General features: G+C 40.1%; 1 protein-coding gene across 11 annotated transcripts in view; it reads right to left on the bottom strand.

Moving 5' to 3' along the window:
- STAC (SH3 and cysteine rich domain) overlaps window positions 1–26,152 on the bottom strand; it is a 126,391-nt gene that overhangs the window by 36,784 nt on the left and 63,455 nt on the right. For 10 of the 11 annotated variants that reach the window (XM_023535203.1, XM_023535369.1, XM_023535394.1 and 7 more), the window contains exons 3-6: window positions 16,813–16,913; window positions 15,190–15,271; window positions 13,972–14,087; window positions 4,679–4,757 (exon numbers count right to left, since the gene is read on the bottom strand). In XM_023535203.1, the coding sequence (XP_023390971.1) occupies window positions 4,679–4,757; window positions 13,972–14,087; window positions 15,190–15,271; window positions 16,813–16,913 (378 nt within the window). Of the gene's footprint in view, window positions 1–4,678; window positions 4,758–7,484; window positions 7,564–13,971; window positions 14,088–15,189; window positions 15,272–16,812; window positions 16,914–26,152 lie in introns of all 11 variants that reach the window. The other variant, XM_011363601.2, reaches the window with a different exon arrangement.

The following is a 26,152-nucleotide window of genomic DNA, read 5'->3' as shown; positions in this document are numbered from 1 at the left end:
AAAAATTTTCTAGAAGTTCTATTTAGTTTCTCTTAAAATTTGCCTTTTCAATTTTGATAGTCTTCCCTTTTTTGTTATATGTTCTAGTTCATTTTTATATATTTAAACATATATAACTACATAGTTATATATTTCTTTATTTGATAATTCCAACATATGCAGTCTCTGAGAATCTGATCATAAAACTGGTTGTTTCTGCTGACTGTAATTCGCGGTAGCTTATTTTCTTATATGTGTGGTTAATTTCAATTCTTAACTCATTTGTGGAAATTTTGAGGTCTCGGTTTAAATTTTCTTCCTCCAGAGAGGGTTTATATTTGCTTCTGCCAAATCTCTGGTGATTTTATCTAAATTGCATTAACATTTCATATTATTTTACTTTATCCATAGAGGTAGTATGGGTTCAGACCCTAAATCTAAGTAAGAAGACTTTTCTTCCTCCCTCATTCCTTTCCTTCCTTCCTCCTTCCCTGCCCACTTTTCTCTCTTTCCTTCTCCAGCTAAGTTAAGACTAATATCACATTTTCCTTTACCAAATTCCTCTGTAGGTCATTCTTTTCTCCTAGTGCTACTAAAGGTATCTTTTGGGATATCAGCATTTTTCCAAAAGGCCTCTCATCTAATCTATTACTCTGCCCGCTCCCCAGGTTTGATCCTCCATTGTTCATGCCTAGGACCTATATATTACCCAATTCAAAGCCCCAGGGATGTGCAGAGTAAACATCGGCCTTCGTCTGCTTATATCTATGGATTAATGCTTTATTGCCATTTCTAGACTCTAAGGAATTGCCTTATTTTGCTGAAAGCTCAGCCATGCATTAACTAAAATTAATTTTTTTTTCTCCTAGTAGTTTAAGGAGTGCTAAACTGGGAAAAATTTCTCTGAACATCCAGCCTGCCACATAGCTGGAAAGAGAATTTTCTATGCTTTTAAAGAGACCTTTACCTAGTTAGATACTAAGTGTATGTAGCAGAAAAACACCAAAAATATTTGCATCTGTAACTTTGGAATTGTCTACTGGAGGAGGGCCAGAACAGAGGCATCTGCCAAAAGAGCCATTAAAACATTTGCTTGCTTGCTTGCTTGCTTGCTTTCTTTCTTTCTTTCTTTCTTTCTTTTTTGCGACAACTCAAAATTTGAGATATAGAACCAGTGCATGCTAAAGGCAAGGATAAATTTCATAAATATGCACTTGCTGTTTTTTTCTTCTGGATAACATTTCTTTGCTTTAGTGAAACTTAAGGTATATTAGCTGCTGTAATACCCTCACGTGGATGTGATTAACTCAGTCTTTTTGGAATGATACTTCCAGGAATCTGTCTAGCTTATGTTCCATTCCCTCTGCTTCTCTTCCAGGAAAGTTATGATCACATACAGTCAGACTGAAATGCAATTATTGAAGGTAGCCTGTAATATCATTATTTGGCATTTTGAGCTGAAATAGGCAACCTCGATTTTACTTCCTCTTTTGCTCATGATCTTGCTCCTAGTGGTGTTTCTGGCAGTTAAACCAAAGGTGAAGACTAACAACTCTCCTCATCTAGACTTTTGATGCATCCAGGAATAGTATTGAAAACAACAACTGGAAACAGAGCTGCCCAAGATTTTCTATAAAAGAGAAAGAAGAGACTGCACTTTTAGCAGTAAAGAAATGAGCATAAATTGTACCGTCTTCTAAGGTGGCTTTGGAAATATTCTTCAAGGATTTGACATAACACCTGGCTGGCAGAAATAATAGCTGCGTGCATCGTGTATTTTTTAGAACATAAATGAAACATATAATGCAGAACTGCTCATGACTGGAAGCCCGAGTGCTGCTTCTGAAAAGCCAGCAGCCCCTTTGCCATGACAGTGGGAAGACCAGTGGAAACTTGGACCCCATAAGCAGGCTGTTTTCTCTATGTTGTTTCTTGAACTGCATGGGCAGAGGATTAAATCAATCAAAGGAAACTGTTTTGAAGCAAACTACTGCATAATTAATCCCTCTAGCTTCCAAGGGTGCGTTCTAAAGAAAGCTACTACAGATCAAAGGAATAGCTAATAGATCTCCAAAGCTTTTTAGAGCTTTATTGCTTGCTAAGTTCTTTTAACAGATTTCTTTGAATAAGACTGTGAAAATGCCCCTTAACATAAAAGAGATGGCAAATAATCAGCTTTGTGTCTGACTGTATTACTCCATGCCTCAGTTTTCTTATCTATACAGTATGTGGGGTGTGTGTGTGTGTGTGTGTGTGTGTGTGTGTGTGTATTGGAAGGGCAGGGTGGATTTTATGACTTCTCATTCTGCTTCTCAACCTTGAACAAGATTCATATGCAAATTCTGATTGTGCAGTTATTCTAGGAAGGCCTGAGATTCTGCATTTCTAACAGGTTCTCCAGTGGTGCCCAGGCTGCTGGTTGCTGGACCACACTTGGAGTAGTGAGAGTGACTCTAAGTTGCATCTCTTTATGACATTTTATGATCTTATGATGGCTTTATTAATAGCAACCATACTTCATATCGAAGAATCCTAAATATAGCTCTTCACATTATAAAATCCTATAAAGACCATTTTTTTTTCAGTAAAGAAATCCCCAGGGCCGATAGACACCTCAACTACTAAAGGAATGGGAGAGCAATAGCATCAATAAAGCTGGACCAGGATGGCTGAGGCAGAGGGGTAAGTGGAGGGGGCATGACTTTGAAGAGCAGCAGATAAGATCTGCTGACAGAACAGATATGAGGTGTGAGAAGGGAGAGTCAGGCTCATGCCCAAAGTTTGTCCTGATCAACTTGTAGAATGGCGTTTCTTAGTTACTGAGCAGGGGCAATTGCAGAAGACCCAGTTTGGGTGGGTGGGTGGGTGGAAGAATCAAGAGCCCAGTGTTAACTTTAAGATGCCACATTGGATGCTATATCCAGTAGGCTACAGGTGTCTGGAGGCAGCAAAGAAGCCTAGTGCTGGAAGTGAAGTTTCAAAGTCATCAGTGCATAGATGGTATTTATGTTATTTCATTTAAAAATCATAACGCCATATGGATTTGGTGTTATTATCATCTTCATTTTAAAGGTGAAGCAATTGAGGTAGAGAAAGGCAGGGTCACTGCTTCAAGGGTACATGATCACCAAGTGAAGTCCAGCACTCTGCCTCCAGAGCAGGCAGGACCAAGGGACTAAATATGTCCAGCAAGGTTAGTGATGAGGAGTGTCAGGTAAGGGTGCACACAGAAGTCAGAGTCAGGGGACAGAACAGCAGACCAGACCCGAAGCATTAAAATGCAGGCACATCTGGTTTGTATACCAGTCTCTGGTGAGTTCGTTCCTCAGATGCTGAAGAACTCTGGGGTTGCTGACCAAATTCAGGGGCTGGACCTGCAATGCTGAACCGACTTGGGCTGGGATGGTCCTGCAGTGCTACTGCCCACTGGGAGGGTCCCCTGGCAGTTGGCACTCCCTTAATTTGCCTCTCTAGTGGCAATGCTAAATGCTCAGTGAATGTTTGCAGTTTTCCCCATGTGATGTCAAAGAATCCTTACCCTCACAGTGTGCTTTAGCAGATGTTGTGGGCTTGGCAAGGGGGGCCATGGCGAATACTGATGCTTATTTAACAAGGAGAGTCACAGGGGAAGCCAAGCACGTGCTGCCTTGTGGGACTCACAGAGGCACAGTCCTAACTAGAGAAGGGACATACATGAATTCTTAGAACTAAGGAAGTAGAAGTGATACCTCATAGGATAGCTGCTGACAAAGCACCTGCGGGATATTGAATGCAGAACTCCTGCTTCCAGTCTGGAGAAGGCAGGGCAACTAGTCAAGTGGGAAACATATCCAGGCAGGCACATCCCCATGCTTCACCTGCAGGGTTGGGAATTGGGAGGGATAACTGCTGCCCTAAAGATGCACTCAGCCCGAGTAAATGGCCTAAGTCAGGACGTGCAAGATTATGAGTGACCTGAGGACAGCTTTTGTGACCTATGCATCTTTGCTGGTGATAGTAAATGCTTCATAAATATTTTTTTGGACAAACAAGTGGAGATTAAGTAGTCGTTCATGTCAGAGAGGCTCGGCAAGATGCATTCATAAGGAGCTGGTTATGTTTCCTTAAGCTCTGGTTTCAGAGGCCGTTCTCAATGTTAGCAAGCAAAAGTATGTAGTTAGCATTTAATAAATATTTTAGAAATTATTGTAACAAGGGTTTAAGGTATTAGAAATTAAATAATGTTGATAATGAATGTTTGGCTAGATCGTACATATCAGAGCCTTAGTTATCTCTGCTGGGAAAATGTCGAATGTGCGGCCCTCACTTCCCTCCCTGGCACCACCACCCACCTGGCCCAAGGTACTTTGAGTGTTGCATGGAGTAGCTTCTCTGTAGCATGGTTTGTTAATCTTACGTAGGGAAAAATGATGCATTAATAAAAAGGTCTAGAAGTGATCCTTAAATCCCAGTATAGCTAAGTCCACATGGCATGAGAACTCAGGAGACAGAACTCAGAGAACGTTAGAGTCAAATCACTGAAATCCTCCAGTAATTACGCCTTTCTCTCCAAAATGTTGAGAACTTGCCCAGGTTGAATTCCAGAGTAGCAGGGAAAGCAAAGGGACTGGAAGTCTACTTTCCCTGCCCACTGACTCAGGCGACTGACATGATTCGCACTTGTGCTAAGCAGTGCCTAATTTCCTGTTCCCTCACTCACCGCTGTTGCTGCGTTTCCGTAGGTCATACCCTTCTCCTGGCCCGTCAACTTCTTCAGGAACCTCCACAAGATCTGAAGTCTTGGAGAGAAGAGGGAACAGCACGGAATGAGCGATGTCATATCAGTGGGCCACCCGAACAGAGAGTTCTATGTCAGCAAAAAACTAAGGCAGAATTTGCATGACACTGTCTTAAGAATCCAATCACTGCTGTCTTGTCTATTTGGCTAACTTCAGAGAGGCTGTGTTTTCCATCGTGGGCACTGTCCTTTTTTTCAGGTGTCTGTGGAAGGCTCAGAGCTTGACATATGATAGATTCTCAATGAGTGTTGAATCAGATGCACAGGTTACGGTTAGGCTTCTTCCCAGCAAGAGACAGCAGAGAGAAATCAGAATTCCTGCCCATAGCCTGTTACTTAAAATTTTCAATAGAACTATATAGCTCTTTCTATAGGTGAGATTTAAATATTAGTTATAGAGAATAAGATGCACTATTGACGAATGTGTTACTTAGGTATGAGTTAAAGGCTGTTTCCATTGCTGCAAAAATCAATTGTTTTTGTAAGACTTATTCTGCCCTTTTTTTTTTTAAAAAAAAAAAAAGTCATGGGGGCTTTATTAATAGCAACCATACTTCATATCGAAGAATCCTAAATATAGCTCTTCACATTATAAAATCCTATAAAGACCACTTTTTTTCAGTAAAGAAATCCCCAGGGCAGATAGACACCTCAACTACTAAAGGAATGGGAGAGCAATAGCATCAATAAAGCTGGACCAGGATGGCTGAGGCAGAGGGGTAAGTGGAGGGGGCATGACTTTGAAGAGCAGCAGATAAGATCTGCTGACAGAACAGATATGAGGTGTGAGAAGGGAGAGTCAGGCTCATGCCCAAAGTTTGTCCTGATGAACTTGTAGAATGGCGTTTCTTAGTTACTGAGCAGGGGCAATTGGAGAAGACCCAGTTTGGGTGGGTGGAAGAATCAAGAGCCCAGTGTTAACTTTAAGATGCCACATTGGATGCTATATCCAGTAGGCTACAGGTGTCTGGAGGCAGCAAAGAAGCCTAGTGCTGGAAGTGAAGTTTCAGAGTCATCAGTGCATAGATGGTATTTATGTTATTTCATTTAAAAATCATAACGCCATATGGATTTGGTGTTATTATCATCTTCATTTTAAAGGTGAAGCAATTGAGGTAGAGAAAGGAAAGGTCACTGCTTCAAGGGTACATGATCACCAAGTGAAGTCCAGCACTCTGCCTCCAGAGCAGGCAGGACCAAGGGACTAAATATGTCCAGCAAGGTTAGTGATGAGGAGTGTCAGGTAAGGGTGCACACAGAAGTCAGAGTCAGGGGACAGAACAGCAGACCAGACCCGAAGCATTAAAATGCAGGCACATCTGGTTTGTATACCAGTCTCTGGTGAGTTCGTTCCTCAGATGCTGAAGAACTCTGGGGTTGCTGACCAAATTCAGGGGCTGGACCTGCAATGCTGAACCGACTTGGGCTGGGATGGTCCTGCAGTGCTACTGCCCACTGGGAGGGTCCCCTGGCAGTTGGCACTCCCTTAATTTGCCTCTCTAGTGGCAATGCTAAATGCTCAGTGAATGTTTGCAGTTTTCCCCATGTGATGTCAAAGAATCCTTACCCTCACAGTGTGCTTTAGCAGATGTTGTGGGCTTGGCAAGGGGGGCCATGGCGAATACTGATGCTTATTTAACAAGGAGAGTCACAGGGGAAGCCAAGCACGTGCTGCCTTGTGGGACTCACAGAGGCACAGTCCTAACTAGAGAAGGGACATACATGAATTCTTAGAACTAAGGAAGTAGAAGTGATACCTCATAGGATAGCTGCTGACAAAGCACCTGCGGGATATTGAATGCAGAACTCCTGCTTCCAGTCTGGAGAAGGCAGGGCAACTAGTCAAGTGGGAAACATATCCAGGCAGGCACATCCCCATGCTTCACCTGCAGGGTTGGGAATTGGGAGGGATAACTGCTGCCCTAAAGATGCACTCAGCCCGAGTAAATGGCCTAAGTCAGGACGTGCAAGATTATGAGTGACCTGAGGACAGCTTTTGTGACCTATGCATCTTTGCTGGTGATAGTAAATGCTTCATAAATATTTTTTTGGACAAACAAGTGGAGATTAAGTAGTCGTTCATGTCAGAGAGGCTCGGCAAGATGCATTCATAAGGAGCTGGTTATGTTTCCTTAAGCTCTGGTTTCAGAGGCCGTTCTCAATGTTAGCAAGCAAAAGTATGTAGTTAGCATTTAATAAATATTTTAGAAATTATTGTAACAAGGGTTTAAGGTATTAGAAATTAAATAATGTTGATAATGAATGTTTGGCTAGATCGTACATATCAGAGCCTTAGTTATCTCTGCTGGGAAAATGTCGAATGTGCGGCCCTCACTTCCCTCCCTGGCACCACCACCCACCTGGCCCAAGGTACTTTGAGTGTTGCATGGAGTAGCTTCTCTGTAGCATGGTTTGTTAATCTTACGTAGGGAAAAATGATGCATTAATAAAAAGGTCTAGAAGTGATCCTTAAATCCCAGTATAGCTAAGTCCACATGGCATGAGAACTCAGGAGACAGAACTCAGAGAACGTTAGAGTCAAATCACTGAAATCCTCCAGTAATTACGCCTTTCTCTCCAAAATGTTGAGAACTTGCCCAGGTTGAATTCCAGAGTAGCAGGGAAAGCAAAGGGACTGGAAGTCTACTTTCCCTGCCCACTGACTCAGGCGACTGACATGATTCGCACTTGTGCTAAGCAGTGCCTAATTTCCTGTTCCCTCACTCACCGCTGTTGCTGCGTTTCCGTAGGTCATACCCTTCTCCTGGCCCGTCAACTTCTTCAGGAACCTCCACAAGATCTGAAGTCTTGGAGAGAAGAGGGAACAGCACGGAATGAGCGATGTCATATCAGTGGGCCACCCGAACAGAGAGTTCTATGTCAGCAAAAAACTAAGGCAGAATTTGCATGACACTGTCTTAAGAATCCAATCACTGCTGTCTTGTCTATTTGGCTAACTTCAGAGAGGCTGTGTTTTCCATCGTGGGCACTGTCCTTTTTTTCAGGTGTCTGTGGAAGGCTCAGAGCTTGACATATGATAGATTCTCAATGAGTGTTGAATCAGATGCACAGGTTACGGTTAGGCTTCTTCCCAGCAAGAGACAGCAGAGAGAAATCAGAATTCCTGCCCATAGCCTGTTACTTAAAATTTTCAATAGAACTATATAGCTCTTTCTATAGGTGAGATTTAAATATTAGTTATAGAGAATAAGATGCACTATTGACGAATGTGTTACTTAGGTATGAGTTAAAGGCTGTTTCCATTGCTGCAAAAATCAATTGTTTTTGTAAGACTTATTCTGCCCTTTTTTTTTTTAAAAAAAAAAAAAGTCATGGTCCTTCTTCCACTTAAGTTACAGAATAATAAAACAGCAATAATAGTAATAGTTCTTGATCATTTATCATATAAGTACTTTATATACATCACCTTGTTTATTCTTTACAATAATTGTATGATCAACCTATTTTCAGATAGCAATCTGAAACCCAGAATCAGTAACTCTACTTGAAGTCCCACCGCAAACAAGTGGCGAATCTGGGGTTTGAACACCAGACATTGTCTCCAAAACTCACACTGTCAGACACTGTACTTTATCCATCCAGTGTGGTGCTGGAGTGACATGCGTGGGCTGGGAGAGACTTCAGCATCACCATGGTTGGTAGGTTGAAACTGCTCAAGGTGGGAATATTTACACCAAGGAAATTTGCAAATGTTACAAAGTAGGGTCCAGCCTCAGCTGGTGGTTAAACATTTACTAGAACATCACTGATTTCAGATGGCTTCTTTCAAAAGGCCAGGCTCCAGCCTCTTTAAAAGAGGAATTTAGGAGGCCTCAAAGGAGAGTCACATTTTCAAAACATTTTATTTATATCTTATCAAAGAGGAACAAGTTTACCTTCCTAGCTCTTCTAGTCAGCTCCAGAGCACTTTGGCACCCCTCTCCAGAGACTAATTTTTATTATAAAAATTTAGCTTTAAGATTTTTCAGCCATTCTTTCGTGACACATCAGAAATATGAAAAAAGAAAAAAAAAAAGAATGTCACAGGGTCTCTAAGTCACCTTCGCCCTGCTCCTTTGAAGCTCACTCTTTCTGAAAAGTTGCTATTATGTTAATTTAATCTTATGAAACAAGATTCTTCCTAAACTAGCCAACCAGCTCCCAGACAGTCTTTTTAAATTTGGTTTCTGCAGGCCTTCCCAAAGCCATCAAGCCTTTTATATTCTAGAACATTTGGAAGACCATTAAAGGGAACATAACGATTTAGCAACAGCCAGGCAGTGACTTCCCGACACTGTAAAGCAAATGCTTCTATAGCCCTGGAAGAAAATCAACCTGTGGGATCGAGCTTTGCTATGTGGGAATATATTAGCTTTAGGACATAATACTGCAAGAACGGCAAGAGGCTGAAGTTCTTTATCATTTGACCCTGCAGGAAGGAAGCAAAATCATCTTAAAGTACGAATCAATTGTTTGGAGGCAAGTGGGACTCTGGGGAGAGTGAAGTGACAGATACTTAAGCACAATTTGATTTGTCTTTGTCTCCCTGCAGGTCTCAGAACAATGTCTTCACACAGCAAATATTCCAAGAAATATTTACTGATGGAGCCTGTACCAGGAAGCATAAGTGGGCTGTGATGAATAAACACCTTATTTACATTCAGAAAACTATGCTTTTTGCCCCTAAAACCAGTCTGTAGGGTCCAGACATTGCTAGAAACAAAACTATTTTAGACATGAAAGCAAACTGGACAAATTGTCTCTCTGATGGTCTTGCTGTTTCTTAGCATGAGCCCAAAATGTGGAGGCTAAAATGTCCATCGCCTGCTGTGTTTCTGAGGCTGTCTCATCGTCATGAGTTCAGCAGAGCTCAGAACCGCAGGATGGGCCATCTGGGGCTGATGCAAACAGGTCAGGGCCATCTCTGGGGAGGGCTTTTTTCTATTCTCGCCTCCTTTGGCTGACTTTCCATTCGCCTCTCACCACTGCCAGCCTCAGACAAGCATGGGAGATGCATGAGCTGAGAGCAGGATGAGGATATATCGGCTGTCACCAGAGACAGATAGAGGCCTGTTCAGCATTCAGGTCAAAGCGGACAGAGGTCTCCTTACTCTGGCTAGCACTGTTTGTAGTTTTCTGTTGGGTTGCTGGGTGGTATCTATGAAAAGCCTGGACTTGCAAAGAGGGGTGGCTGCAGGCTGAGAGCCAGCTCTGTGTGGTTCTGGGGAAGCGACTTGTAGGCAGCAACGGCCTTCCTCACTCTCCTGAGGAAGGAGATACAAAATGGGCCATGGATTTAGAGACATGGTTAATGTTCTTGAATGAATCTCTGTTCCAGACCAGATCCAGCCTGATGGGCATTGTGAATGTGTGATTCACGAGTTGTTCACACAGAGAGGGAGCAAAACAAGCATGAGCAAGCAAGGGAGAATATGAAAAAGAAAGAGGAGAGGCTGGCAGGGGCTGGATTTTTGGAAATAAACTTAAGTCCTTTATTTAATTTAGTGATTCTCAAACTTTAATGTGATCAGAATCACCTGGAGGGTTTGTTAAAACAGATCGTGGGGCTCCACTCTTGGTTTTTCTGCTTCTGTGGGTTTAAGAGGAAAATATATATTTGCCTTTCTAATAAGTTCCCAGGTAATACTGGGTCCAGAGACCACACATTGAGAACCACTGATTTAACTCATTGTAGGTTGTAGGTCTTCTTTAGAAGTTTAGAGATTTTGACTGAAAAGGGTGTTCATTCATTCAGTCATTCATTTATCACATATTTAGTGAGAATCTACAATGGACTGGCACTGTATAGATCAGTGGTTCTCAAACTTTGGCAGATTTCAGAATCACCTAGAGAACTAATAAAGCACACAGAGGTCCAGGCTTGTTGAAGTAGGACATGACCTTGACCTTCATATTTTTGCAGAGCTCTTCAGTGACTTCTGCTACCCACCAAAGTTTGATAATCACTGGCATAAAGTAAGGGAAATAAGTGAAGAAGAGTCCTTGTATTTAAGCAACTTAGTTTAGTTGAGGAGGGGACTGGAGAAGAGAGAGAAAAATGAAAACCAAAAAAAAGAAAAGAAAGAAAGAAAATTAACAAGCAATGTACAAATCACTATGATTAATGAGTTGGTCTTAATGAGAGCCCAGGGAAGGGGAGCCCAATCCAGTCCAGGAAGAGAAACGTCATTTGCACAGAGGCAGAGACAAGATGTGGGCAAGTCCCAGTGCCTAGAGAGAACATGGCTATCCAGAAAGCAGCAAACTGCGCCTGGAGCTGAGGATACGAAAACGAAGTGTTGTGTGGATCTCTTAGTGTTCTGAGGTCCGTCTTCAAGAATCCCTTGTTAATTCTTCCTCATTCTTCAAGCATTTCTCAAGCACCCATTATGTGCCAGGCCCTGGTATAATTAAATGAATAAGGAATGGGGCTTTGATCTATAGTGGCTCAGTAGCTAGTTTAGGAAAGAGATGCAAAAGCAAATAATTATAATGCAGTGGTCTGTATCCTACGAGAAAGAAATTTTTAAAGGTTTGTGGGAGGAGCAACTTATTATGCTTGGGGAATCCGAGAACTCTTCACAGTTTTTATAAAAAACCAAGCTGAGTGTTAAAGGATTCCATCCAGAGGGAAGAGTATGTTCTAAGGTTTGCAGATATTAAAGAACTTGGTGAGTTCAGGCGAAGAAGTGTCTTTAGGCAGGCCTCATTTGCCATGCTAAAGAGTTTGAGCATTGCCCTTTGGGCATAAGCAAGTCAACAGAGTGTTTTAATTAGGAAAATTACATGAAATCTTTCTTTAAAAGATGATAAATTGGGAGGTATTGCTAAGACTAGACTCGAAAGGAAGACGGTAGCACAGTTATTGCTTTATAAGAATCTGGCTGAGAGATGATGGCTTCAAACCTCCAGCGCTGGTGATAGAGAAGAAAGGCGCTTTTGATACACATTTCTGAGTTCTGAGTGACAGGACTTCATCAGCAATGGAGCATGAAATTAGTCTGGACATGCTGATTTTGGGAGATCTGTAGAACTGGTCTGGGAAAGAGGTTAGGATGGGAAATACCCAAGGAAGGCATCAGCTTAGAGATGGCGGTTGGACAAGAGGAATTGTAAAAAAGGTGACCAGGAAGAGCATGTAGAACATGATGACCAAGCTAAAGCAGACTCCTGGGGACACCCCAACAAAGGAGTGACTGGAAGACAGGACAAAGGAGACAGGCAGAAGGACAGAAGAATATGAGCAGAAGGACAGCATGGAATTCTCGAGTGATCTACGGTTTCTTACAGAGCTGAGAATGGACCCTGTTCAAGGGTGGCTCTGGGAACGCTCTTCTCAGAGAACATATTTACCTTTTGAATGTATTACAACCTTGTTTCATTTCATAATAACTCTAGTTCAATGAAAACCCAGTTAAAGCCCAGATACTTAATGAAATAAAACAGAAACGACTTACACTTACTGAGTACTAATTGTGCCAGACCCAGTGCTACGAACTTTGCTAATACTATTATGATCATCCAACTTCTGTAGCCATAACGTATTTGTATATAATATAAATCTTATTCATACACATTTTGTATGTTTTCATTACATTTAGCACTGTTTCTATCCTTCTTTCAGGAAATGAATTAACATTATCATCGGGACTGTCAATTTGATTTATAGCCTCCTTAGGAAGATCGTCAGGATTGGGTATCTTAAAATGTCACAAAATATACCCTCACTGTTTTGAGGCAATGTCTACCGAAGCTAAATATTTTCCATCTTGACTGTGAAATCCTTCAACACTTACATGACATAGATATTATAATACTCTTAACACATGTATGTTTTGTTCTTATTCCTAATACAAATAAGATAAGACACATAAAACTGTACTTAAAGAATGCTAAATAAGCCGCCACCATCAACTTTCTTCTCTATCAGTTTGGTCTTCAGAAATAAGTTGTGAATTCTAAGAGTAAAGAGCCATGTCCTCCATTTCTTTTGTGTCTCCTCCAGTGCTAGTAAATTGTAAGCACTTAATTCATGTTTGCTAACTGAGTGGTAAGAGAAAGAACAAAATCAATATCAATTTTATGTTCAACAAGGAAAAAGAGTAAGAACTATTTTTGGTTCTTTCCTCTTAGAAGTTAGTGGGACATATGAGGAACAGGGCTTTCAGTGAGTTTAAAGCTGGTTTCTAAGATGATCATGTGGCATAGGTCAGGTGACCTATGAACCTACCTACTCACCCACCTGACCTACCTACCTACCACAGATTACCAGCTGTTATCTTGTGGACTGGCCCACACTCAGTGAAGAAGCTAAGTCATCCCAGCCCCTAAGAATCCCTCCCAGGGGTCTGCCTGCACTTCTCCCACAATCCACCCCAATCACTGCATGTTGAGAGGACCCTAAGGGGCAGACGATTTGGAGGCTCATCTGTGTCTTGCCTGGAAGTCTGCAGTCCAGCAGAAGCTGCAGCAACGGAACTGATAACTGTGTGCAAACTATTCTAATTAGAAATGTGAATTGGGAGGTCCTAGTCTTTTTGCAGGAAAGATGCTGCATGAGCTGTAGAGTTGTGTGGCATTTATGGAAATTCTGGTTGGGACAGCCAGAGGCAGGATAATGATAGCAGGTCACAGATATGCATGGAACACTCATTTTAGATCAGGTAAAACATGGGAGAGGTGCTTGGGACAATGGTGAGTGTCCCAGGGAGAAGCCCCACTAAGTCACAGATTAAGCACCTCTGGGGAGGGCAGTTTTTGTGTGAAAAACAAGGGTGTACCTTGCTTTAGAGATAAAGGATTGAGAAAATGTGAGAAATGGCTGTATTCTTGACCTGGAATGCATCCGGAAGGAGAACTGAACCCAGCTGGGACTCTCTGCTTCTGCTCATTGCTTATGTCACATCTCTCTGTGTTGACTGACATGGTATCTAGTGTTGATGGGAGGGTGAGGGAGAGAGTACAAGGAAGAGAAGGTCAAGAAGTATGAAGCCAAGAGCATGGTCTTTGAGGAGGAAAGTAAAATGATTCCTGGGTGTTGGCAACAGAAAGTCAACCTTTAGTGGCCCAAAGCCCTTTGGGTTTCCCTTTGGAGGCTGCTGACTCCTAACAGACCTGCCCTCATGACACGTTTAGGTGGAAGCCCTCACAATGCAGTGCCTGAGGCCTGCCTTCCTGGAGCACTTGGTTGACCCAGGGAGAAAGAGGACAATTACAGAGGTCCCGTGAGGTGAATCAGAGCCACTGCCGGAGCTGCTCTTCTTTGTTCTCTGAGCCAGGGAGGTGCCAAAGCGAAGGGTCTCATAGACAGGGTCCACCTTATTGCCACAGGCTGCAAAGGAAGAGAAAGCGCATCTGAAAGAAAGGTTTCTTCAACTCACTGTCAGGAATACAGCCTATCACATCTCCTAAACTGCATCATGCATCACTTATCACATGCTCCTGAGAAGCAGGTTCTGAGCAGCAGACCCACGAACCCCTGGGAAAATGGGGCTTTTGTGGTCAAACTTTCCTCACAGAATTGCTCTTCCATGACATGTGCCCATTTGCCAGGTCCCTCCACTGCACCCAGCACTCTCTGCTCCCAAATGCTTCCCGATGGGTTGATTTTCCTCTTTTGTTTTACATCCCCAGGACTCCAATTTCAAGGTTCTTCTCAGGTATAAAGCCTTGAGACACGAAGTTTGCAGTAGAAAGCAAGTGTTTTTGAAAGAATTTGATATTACCAGGCTTCTTGCATTTCTAATGAAAAGCTTTCTGGTTTACAAATTTCTAGTTTAAAACTTGCCCCCCGCCCCCGCCCACTTGCTGCCAAAAGGCAAACATCAATGTAGAGATTTTCAAAGAGAGAGAGAGAGAGAGAGAGAAACAGGAGTATACTGAACAATATTGTTGAAGAATAAATTCAAGCCGGAAATATCTATAAACATAAGGCTTTTTTTTTTTTGGTCCTCATTAAAGGATAACTGTTACTCGCTGAGAGTTCCTTCTCAGCATTGGTCTATAATTTGTATTTATTTTTTACAACAATTATCAAAAGAGGCCATTACTGTTCTCATTTTATAAGGTCTGACAGGTTGAGTAGCTTGTTCAGACACACAGTGGGCAGTGGGGAAGCTGGGCTTTGAATCAGGTCTATGGGATGCCACACCCTGTGCTCCACTCCAAATACTTCTGATGGGTGGCATAGCATGTACGTAGCCTTTGGGACTTGGGTGTTTTTTTGAGCCTCAAAAGGGAGAGGATAAATATTCCTGCAGAATTTGGTCCTCCTTACATTTCCCTCCCAGCAAAATACACAATCAGAACCCCATCAGCCACCAAACAAATGCATAAACACTCCCCACTGGTTTTACAGCTCAAGGAGAACAGAAGCCATTAATGGTGACATTGCTGCTCAAAATCCAGCTAAACCCATTATTGTCCCAACTCACCAATGGGCATAACTTCTTTAATGCATCCAAATTGTTCATGAATGAGCAAGGGGGAGCTGTAGTAACGGCGAAACCCCTTTGGCTGGAGAGAGAATGAGAAAGAGAAAGGCTTAATGTCACTGATGAAATGGAGAAAACCACTTAGAAACTGTAAAAACAAACCAGTTGGTTTCTCTAGGGCCACCTCCTTGTCTCCCTATAAGATGCTGACTTGTCCTATAATTTATCCCTGGAGAGTGGAGATGTACAAGTGGCAATATAAGCTAGCTGCATTCCATCCAGAAAGCAAGCCCCAGCCCTGCTTTTCCTTGTCAGATTTTCCCTCCCTCTGTAGCCCACAGCAGCCTCTCTTGTGTCCAGGCTTCTCATTATCTCCCAGGATACAAATGGACCATTATGCCTCATTTCACAACAGCTTATTACTGTGGTTTGTTAAAATCATAAAAGGGCTGGGTATGAGAAAGCAGACCTCAGGGGTCAGCCTAAAGGCCCTTGTTTGTCTGATGAGCTCTACCCAGAATCATTTGCTTTGTGTGTTCTAGATTCCATTCTGTTTTTCTGACCTCTCACCCATGGTCTTTGCCCTTAGCTTGGGAGAATTACCATTGGAGGAGGAGGAGAACGAGTGAGGCAGAGTTTTAGAGAACAGAACTTTGCCAATCAGATTAAGTTGATGAATTCTCCAAGAACTTTAACTTATTATATGCTAATATTGAGAGAAAACTTAATGGCCCTGCCTCTACTAGAATTCCAGAACCCTCTCCTCCTTTGTTTCGACACTGCTGCTGATGGAGGCATGTCTTTGGTGACTTTATCTCTGATTGTTACCACTTGGTACCTATTAATCCTAGGTCTTTTTCCTGGAGCCACAGAATGACAACAGGATCCTATTTGTGTGACAGGTCTTATATATTTTTTGAAGATAGCTGTCATGGCCTGAGTTTCTCTAGGGTAGACATTCTTAGTCCTGTCTACAAATCTTTGGCCATCTTAGTTTCAAATATCTTCAAATGTTGCTTTTTATCAATGTGTAACACCCGTAATGAAGCCCACACGCCTAAGATGGTATGGTCAGCCCACAATGGGCCAGGGTTACCCAGGCTCCTTGGTGTGACCATCACAATTCTATTAAAGTACTATAGATTTTTATTACTCTACTAACTTTGGGGTTAATCTCCACCCTATCCATGACACCCACTGAGCTCTCAGCCAATTAATTTAAGCATGAGGGTGACCAACCACTCTAGTTTGTCTGGGGCAGGGGGTGTGGGTCCTGGGGTGCTTAACTTTCACTTTTAAAACCTGGACAGTTCTGAGATGTGGGACTTTTCATGCTAAAACTGAGAAAGCCCCAATCTGGGACAGGTTGGTGACCCCGTTAAGGACACAGAGTCCTTTTTTCCATGTGAAACATTCATCTCTTAGGCTAACAAAGCTCCTCCTCTGTTCTATCATTTTGCCAACTATGAAGCCAAGCTAGCAGGCCAGGGATTCTGGGGCTACTCTCCTGGTGTTCGATTCTCAAGGGTGTTGCAGCAAAGGAGTGTGAATAGAGTGATCTCATTGGGGCATGCAAGTGGCTGTGCAGGGGTCCTGGTGCTCACTTAGGGCTCAGGCCCTTACCAGCTTGCCCATACACCGCTGGGGTGCTAGGCCATCCATGCACTTGTGGTGGATGCTCATCTTACAGGCTTTGCAGCGTAGTCCATGCTTAGCGTTTGTTCCTGTCACACATACAATGAACTTTGGTTAGGTACAACTTAACCTTTTTTGGCGACTAGTATGTAATCACTGGAAAGTGATTAGTTCCTTAACCCAGGTAATTCTTATCTTCTGCGACTTTTGCACGAACCTTTCAAAATAGGCAAAATATTATGGTTGATTCTTTTACCTTTTCTCACACTTTCTACCTAAGGTATCAGGTCTGGTTTCCCCCCCACTCTTTTTCTATTCATTACTCCAGAAAATCATAGCTGCCTCCACTTCATTGTTTTCTCAAGTCAAGCTAGCAAATTCTACTTTCTTTGCTCTTTATATAGGTTACCCATTTCTGCTCCTCTATATGTATTGCTGAGAAGTACAAGTCCTGAAATTCTGCCCATTTTTACCTAAATTCCTATCAATGAGTCGAAGCTGTTGGATAAACTCTCAGAAAAATGACTAATAAAAGGGAAACAGATATCCCAATGTGTATCACAGCTCATTACAGATGCAAAATGAGGATATCCAAAGATATATAAAATTCACCCTCTTCTCTCCCATTGCCTCCTTATCCAAACTACCATCATTCTTTGCCTGGACTAACACCCAATTGAACTAGTTTTATCTGTGTTTGCCTTCCTCCAATCTGTGTAAAGTGACCAGAGTAATCTTTTAAAAGTGTACTTGAATCATTAACTTCTCTTGCTTAATTGTCTTTCAGTAGGTTCTCCATGCCTTTATGATATTATACAAGATGCTCACCATAGTAGCAAGCTTTGTATGATTTGGTGGGAAGCCATTTTTAACTTTATTCCAGGCCAAGCCCTCTCTTGTTCATTCTGCTTTAGCCACATGATCTTCTTCAAGTTCCTTGAATGCACAGGCTTTTTGGTGCCCCAGGGCCATCCCGCACGCTGCCCTATATGCCTGGAATGCTGTTTCTGTCACTCTTCACTTGTCTCACTACACTTCATCCTTCACATCGCTTGTCATTCCTCCAGTGAAGCTTTCTTGGAAACATTCCTCTTTCACTGATTAATTAATCTTTTTTCCTATTATTCTTTCTCATAGCACTCTGTCACAGTATTTTTATCACAATTATTATTATTATTTTTTTTGAGAGTTTGTTTTTGTCTGCCTTTTACTCTGGACTATGAATGCAATGAGGCTTTAAGGACTGAGTCTGTTCATTTGCCACTTTATACCCAGCTCTGAGCATGATGGCCAGTAAATACGTATTAAAGAAAACAATAAATTCTTTCATTGTCACACAAGTATAGAAGCAGTGGTGGCTGATTTAGATAATTAATTGAAGTAGATTCATAGATGGTATAGAAATGGCTTCCAGAGCTGAAAGAGACTTGGAGATCATCTATATGTATGATTTTATTTTACAGACAAGAGCCTGAGGGTTCAAACAGTAGAATGATTTGCCCCAGGTAAGAGGAGGTCTTGCTTAGTTTCACTCTTTCACTGCTTGACTCAAACATTTTCTCCCCTTATTTGTGTTGTTTAACCCACATTAAGATGCAGTTGGGAATAATTAGATGATAAAATAAGGGAGTACAAGAACTTGAAATTCAGCTGGAAAAAGCAATGGGCAAACTCTTGACTGGGCAAGTACCTAGAAACCCTTTAGGAAGCATTACCTGAAAACTCCTTTCAGGAAGAATTCATTTAACACAAAGCATGTCTGCTGTTATAACCACAGAAAGTCCAAGTGACATACAAACACACCAAATTACTGGGTACGTGTGCTTGCTCATACATCCTAGTTGGAAAGTCTCTTTTCCTTTTTGAGAATAACAACTTAGTTGAAAGACTGCAATGCCTTCAAAAGACTAGACTTTGAAAGCAATCACTTACTTTTTTGTTTTAGAATTAGAGAATGCTATTTGCGCCCTAGGTGGAAATGTAAGTAAAATCTTCAAAGAAGGAAGTTATTTCATCGTGTGCTGGACACTAAAATTGCACCATTGAATATTAAAGGATATTTTCCTTCAGAGCTGAACATCATAATTTCAGTTTTTCTTATCTGTTCTAATACAAACACTGTTATGTACCAGTAAGACGACCAGTAATTATTTGGTTTTAGGTGTTCCAATTTCTACTGTGGAATAACAAGAGTGATTGAAGACAAAAGCTTGTATACTATGGCTCAGAAAATAGTTCAAAGGAATAATTTACATCACAGCTGTGGTGTTAGTTTACTGCAGCAAGATATGGGGAAGCTATTGCCTGACTTGTGGTATTACCAGTGATCGCCCTCACAAAGACGTCATTGAATGTGATGTCTCAGTAAAGTGAAAAAAACCATGAAAACATGATTTTAAATTCAAATTTGTTTCATGCTGGCTCTTTGAATTTAAGAAAGCTACTAACATTCTTGAAGCCTCAGCTGTCTCTTTATCAAATGGGAATAGTATTAACTACTTTCAGGGTTTTTAATAGTAATAGTGTCAAAATATATGCAAAGGGCATCACATGGATTTAAATACTGGGAAACAAAGATGTCAATGGACTTTGAACAAACATGGTAGACTGGTTTCACATAGGTTTCACACTTATTCATAAAACCCCATTAAAATTACCCCATTAAAATGAAAAAAAATTGTTATAAACCTCAACAAGTTTACTGAGAAGAGCAGCAAAGGTAGAAGAGATGTCAACACATATTTGGAAGAGAAATGGTAAGAAGTTTAGCAGAAGAGAGGAAGATTGAATTTACCAATAGCAACTTGGAAACTAGAAGGTCATGGACCTTTAAAAACAGTGGAATTTTGAAATTCTGAGAAAAAAATAAATTTTAAGCTAGAATTTTATACCCAGCCAAATTACCAATAAATATGAAGGCAGAATACATACATAATCGGGATCTTTAGGGATTCAAAATATTTATTTTCCTTGTACCCTTTCTTAGAAAATTACTGAAAGATGTATCTTAGAAAGATGAGGGAATAAATCAAGGAGAAGGAAGATGTCAGATCTAGTGTATAACAGAAGAACTGACACAGAGGAGAGGTAAATAATATGCCCATATAAAAACTTTGCAATAGCCCTAGACAGATGCTGCAAGGTGAAGTACGGCAGTAGATTTGGGGAAAAAATGGAACTTAAAAGTTTATTGATGCTTTTGAGATTTAGATATGATAATACATATAGCTTTTGGCAGATATATGGGAGCATTTTTAAAAAAACAAATGTAGTGCATGAAAATCAAGAAAATGAAAAAGACAATTTTTAATTTGAGGAAATATAAAACCTATGTAAGAAAGCAAATGTAATCATAATACAATGTTTGAATCAGAAGTTAGCAATGGTCACAATAGTGTATAAATTGACTACCTAGTCAACACAAAACTGCGATAAAACTACTTGGTAAGATGAGAGCAAGGGAACATAGACTGTGATATAATTTTCTGGGAAGGCGAGAGCAAGGAAAAAAGGAAAAAGAAAAAGCGGGGAATGCTGGAGGAGTGAGAGCTGAATCCGCATCTTCTGTAGCAGAAAGCTAGTTAATGTCTAATTAATCAATAAATAGTAGTAGAAGCACAGAATTTAGAAATATTAAAATAATGCCAGAAACAATTAAAAAGGTTGAAAGTGGATGCCTTTCAGAAGTGAGTCTGGGTCATAGGATGAGACAATTTCCATTGCAGAATTTTCAGTAGCATCAGTAACATCTTTAAACTAGTCTCATGTACAATTATTACAAAAAGCAAATAACAAATGAAGTTACTGGAAACTAGATCATGTCAGCTCCTTGGAGTGATGTGGTCCTTAGTATACGGAGATGTAGGGAAAACATGAGGCCAGCTCATCACATAAACGTTTATTTCTTCCTTGGGATTTAAACTTCTGGGATAAATCTAAGATAGTTCTATAAATTACAGTTGAAAATTATTAAGAAAGTTATGATATTCAAATGGAGTTTGGAATGAATCAATGTGAGTCAATCCAATACTGATTAACTATCAGGTACTGTGCTATTTTATGAACATGGTATCATATACCACTATGGATAAGTGACCTGTCCATAGAAAACCAAGTATTAATGCTCTAGTGAATATAGAAGTCTATACATAGATGTTGGGAGAAAATATTGAAAGGGTGTTCTCGATGCAAGTGGCTAAATCAACTACATTGGGTGACAGACTCCTTTTTTTAAAAAAATAAAATTGATTATATATATCTTTAAAAAAATTGGCCATACTCATTTTGATAAGATTTTGCCATCGAGACATTGCTTAACCCTTAGTCAAATTTCATATAGTATCAGAATTAAAGATTAAACAATGGTTTACAACTGAGATCACTTATCTAGAGAAATAAAATAATGAGTAAAAATAAACTTGAATAAGAAAAAGTGGAATCAAAGTATAGTACTTAAATAAACAGTGAACAATGGTTATAATTGTTATTAACAGTTAGTTTGCTTCCAAACTGTACAAATATGAAATTACTCCTATAATTTATTTGATTAAAATTAATATAAATTAGACAATACAATAAAATATTGTGATTTGGGAAAAATACTTTTTAACAAATCTAGAACTATGCATACAAAAATATGAATATCTATAAGTAGATCCATACATAAACATGTCTTGGAATACATAAAATGTTTATAAACTATTCAAAGGTAAATGCAGACAAAATAGTTCAAAGATGTTCTAGGCCCTTGTTCTTATAGGTTTAGCTACTGGACTCCCCAAAACCCCCATGAGTACCAGATATGGCTGAGAGAAGAGACTGCAAGGGAAGCCCAAATCAAGAGTGTGCAGAGCCAAGAGAGGGCCAGAAACCCAGGCCACAGAAAGGTCTCAAAGCCAGAGAGATGAGAGCAAAAGCAATGAGTGAGTTTTCACTGCCTGGGCAGACCAGAGGCATTTAAGAGCTAGGCATTATACAAACAGTAGTAAGAATAATGGAGTTGGTATTTTTAAACTAAAGCTATAATAAAATCTCTACTAGATAATAAAAGCAGGCATTATAATGCAGCTAACATCATTCTGTGGCTTATCCCGAATATACACCAATACAAGGAATGAAACAATTATGTGGGAATCAGTTAAGACACCTTCTATGATGGGATCCCTGCCTACTTTCCTGGCTTCATTTTCTACAGGTGCCAACCTGATCTGGTCCTTTGTTTCACCAGATCACTTGTGTTCCTGGCAAGGGTGGCCGAATCAGGCATTGCGGGTTGCTCATGCTGTGTCCCATGCCTTTCTTGTTCAACTGCTAAACAGCGTCTCATCTGAAACTTGTGTGAGTATTTTCCAAAGCCTCCTGCACACACACCTGTCTTCCTTCCGCAACTATAAGACTCACCTCTCTCTGTTGCCTCATTGTTCCTGCAGTACCTTTCACAACAGGCCCTTGGCGTGGAATGGTGGTTTCGTCACCCCTAGAATCCCTGTGGCCAGGAAAACGCTTGGCACAAAATACATTACTGTCTATCAGGAATGATTAGCCTACCCAGCCCTGGGCCAGAGAAGTGCCCAGGCTAAGAGAAGGTTGGGGCTGCACCCCACTCATATTATGGAAAGAGCTAGGTTTCTTCTTGTGGCCCGCTGACTCTGAGAGGCTTTTGTGACTACCGAGTTCTAGTCTGCCTGTGGATCTTTACTCATGCAGAATTTTGATTTCTAGGACAAGAATGCATAAATTCTACATCTTTAGTGCCATTATTAAAAACTTGAGGCTTCAAAATCTATATCATCATGGAAAGATTTGAAGGAATCAGTGCTCCACAATGGAATTAAAAAGGATACGTATAGAACGTGGGATGTATTCCCACTACACACCACTGCTCTTTGATGTCAAATAAGGATATGTATTTCTTCTGCTGAAATTGAAATGGTAAAATTAGAAGGTCATTCATTGCCTTCTCAGCTATGACTGTCTCTGATGATGATAAAGTAAAAATATAAATGTGTAACCACGGTCAATGAGGATGGAGTTGCTGGGTTGGAGAAGGAGCAAGGAGTTCTAGACACCAAAAGCTATCCCTAGAAGATTCTGGATCTGAAGCTGTTCTTATCCCAACACCCCTTTGGAAGAGGAATTTGGGTTACATTTGGGGTGGGTTACAAATAGGCTCTTACAGTTGACAACTGTGAACAGGAATTTTCGGGATGAGCTAGCCGGCCACTGGAGAGGTGCGGGTCCACATAACAGACATATTTAAGAGATCTGCTCTAGTGCTCAATGCAGGTCCTTGAAAACATGCAGAAGGAAAGTGCAGGAAATAGGGAGCCCTTCCTACTGCAGACTTTATCGTCAAGCCCTCTAAGCTGATGATTACTTATACGATCAATAACGCATTAGGAGTCAATGCTGCAAATGCATTAGCTGATATAAATGCACACTGCCGTTTCTAGTTTTGATATGCATTTATTCAGGGACTTAATTTTTGTTTTGAAAATGACATTGATGTCATAAATGCCTTTAAGAAAAACAGTGTTCTCATCTTGGTTGATTCTTTTAAAAGGAATTGTGGAGCCAGGGTGGAGAAGTATAAGTAGAAGAATATAAAAGTATAAAAGCAGGGCAGCTGTCTTACAACTTATTAAAACTTCCATGCATCAATCATATTATATTTGGATATGTGTGTACATGCATGTATAATATATAAAGACATCATGGTGGAGTGGAAGAAGTCAGGCTTAAGGAATCAAAAGGTTTAGTTATTAGTCCTTAACTCTGAGACCTTGAACAAAGCACTTGATCTCTGAGCTTCAGTCTCCCCATCTAAGAAAGGATATTGCAAGTACAAAATAAGAAAACCAAGGAGCCCTCTCTTTGGTAAGCATAATTCACCATGAAAAAGTAAGCAGTGGTATAGTTAGGTGTATCATCTGTAACTTTAAATATTGACTTTCTCTGAGGGCATGATTTCCAGGTTCCTTAAGGCTGAACTGGACATTGCAAACTCAGGACTGGATCAGGCGGGACCCAGACAGGGCACAGTCTACATTCTATTCTCCTGTGTGTACATTCAAATTTCTCCTTATAATACAATTTACAAACAAGTAAGTTGATCTTTGCTGTGTAAAAGTTTATCTCAAATACCTTTTGAACACAAATATGTCATAAAATATTAAATGTGTCATTAATAGAATAATTCACTCCATTGTTCTTTTGTAAATAAAATTCACCCTTATGTATCAACTATAAAGTCATTACCCTACTAATGTAGGTCTTTCTCAAGAGCGAAGTGGCACAGAGTGAACTTTTGGAAAGCATGGGATACTCTTTGCTTTATGCAATTTTGGCTTATGAAAGGTTTCACGGGGATATACTACTTTCAAATAATGAGAGAAACCTGTAATAAGTAAACAAATGAGCATGAGTGTGTCTCCATTAAACTTTATTTGCAGACACTGAAATTTGAATTCCTATAATTTTCATGTGTCACGAAATATTATTCTTCTTTGGATTTTCTTTCAACAATTAAAATGTAAGAATCATTCTTTAGCTCACGGCTATATAAAAATAGGCAGTAGGCCAGATTTCGCCTGTGGGCCATAGCTTCCCCCCCAGTATTTTCTTTTTTTTTTATTGAGGTGGATTTCACATAACATAAAATTAACCATTTTAAAGTGAACCATTCGGCATTTAGTACATTTACAATGTTGTGCATATACCACCCCCATCTAGTTGTAAAACATCTCATCGTCCCAAAAGGCAATGTTTGGTAATAGTGACTTTCAAATCAGCAGTGAAAAAAAGGAATTATTCAACAAATATTGGTGAGTCGCTTGGTAAATTATTTGTGGAAAACACTAGATTCTTAATCCATAGCATATTCTGAACAGAAGTTTAGATAGATTAAGAAATATACATTAAAGTTGAAAGTATTAAAATAATTGAAGAAAATATTTTACTACCTTATTTATTCTTGGGTAGAGAAGCTCTTTCTAAATATGTTTTATGAGAAAAAATAATATATCAAAAGTCAATAAATTTGATTACATAAAAACATACTCACTAATACAAAACTGAAAGGCAGATAAATTGGGGAAAATATTTGCCTTATAAAATTATGAGTGTTATACTGTATTATATGGGATTTATGAATATTTCTTATAAATTAAAAGGAAAGACAAAGAAGCCAAATATATCCAAGACATAAACTGACAGCTTATTAAAAAATTGAAAGTTAAGTATTTAATTAATGGCAGGTTTAATTAGTAATTAAAAAAAAAAACAGGAAAAAATAGCAAGATGTTCATTATTCTCCCTATCAAATGTGCAAAGATTAAAAAAGATAACCACCAATGATTGAATGTGGGTCTCCTAGAGACTGTCTCTGGGAAAGGAAATGGTATCACTGCTGTCAGGTTAATCTGGGAACATACATCAAAGCTTTAAACATGCACATAATTCTTTGATGCAGCAATTTCAATATCAGAATTGGATCTTAAGAAAATAATGAAATGTTTTCCAGAGATTTAACTACAAAGATGCTTACTGCAGCTTTGTAAATAATATTGAAAAATGAAAAATGACTAAAATATCCCAGAATAAGGTATTAGTTAATGAAAGTTTGGTGTATCCATAAACAAAATACTTTTTAGCTACTGAGATAATTTTTTATCTAATAATGATTGACAGCATATGATGTTCACAATATAATCTTAAAGCGTCAAAATCAGAGTAAAATGCAAAATGTTTAGAAAACTCTCATTTAAAATGAGCATATAACATGCATGGAAAAAAGTCAGGCAGGGCATATGCCAAACATTAATAATATTTCTATCAGGGTTATAGAATTATAAATGGTTTTTAGTCTCTGTTTTTGTTTATTTGCATTTTTTATAAAGAACATATTTTGCTTTTGTAATAAGTTACTACATATTTTTGAAAGGAAGTGCTGCTACTGTTTTTGAAGAATTAAAAAAGAGTCATGCTGAGATGAGAAGTATCACGCTAAAGGTTTTGTTTTTGGAGTTCCCATTATTGGGAATTTGTGGTTGGGTTGGGAGTACAACAGCTTAGGAAAAAAAGTGGCAGCAACTCCCCAGGTCTCCACTCTCCACCACCCAGGCCTTAGGTAACATGGAGAGCATTGTCCTGGATGCCACTTCCTGCCATGATTCAGAGTGTCCTTGGCTCCCCACCTGCCACGTGCTGCACACACCCTGCACGTGTTGACATGTGGCAGTGGGCTTTATTTTCCTTTTCCGGAACAACATCCTTTAAGACTGGCCTTCCTCTGGGTTCTGCAGAGTTCTTTCGGTAGTAGAATGTTAAG

Source organism: Pteropus vampyrus, unplaced genomic scaffold, assembly GCF_000151845.1.
Source record: "Pteropus vampyrus isolate Shadow unplaced genomic scaffold, Pvam_2.0 Scaffold1, whole genome shotgun sequence".
NCBI classification, from domain to species: Eukaryota; Metazoa; Chordata; class Mammalia; order Chiroptera; family Pteropodidae; genus Pteropus; species Pteropus vampyrus.
The sequence above is the reverse complement of the archived record's forward strand: the minus strand, read 5'-3'. Positions and strand labels throughout refer to the sequence as shown.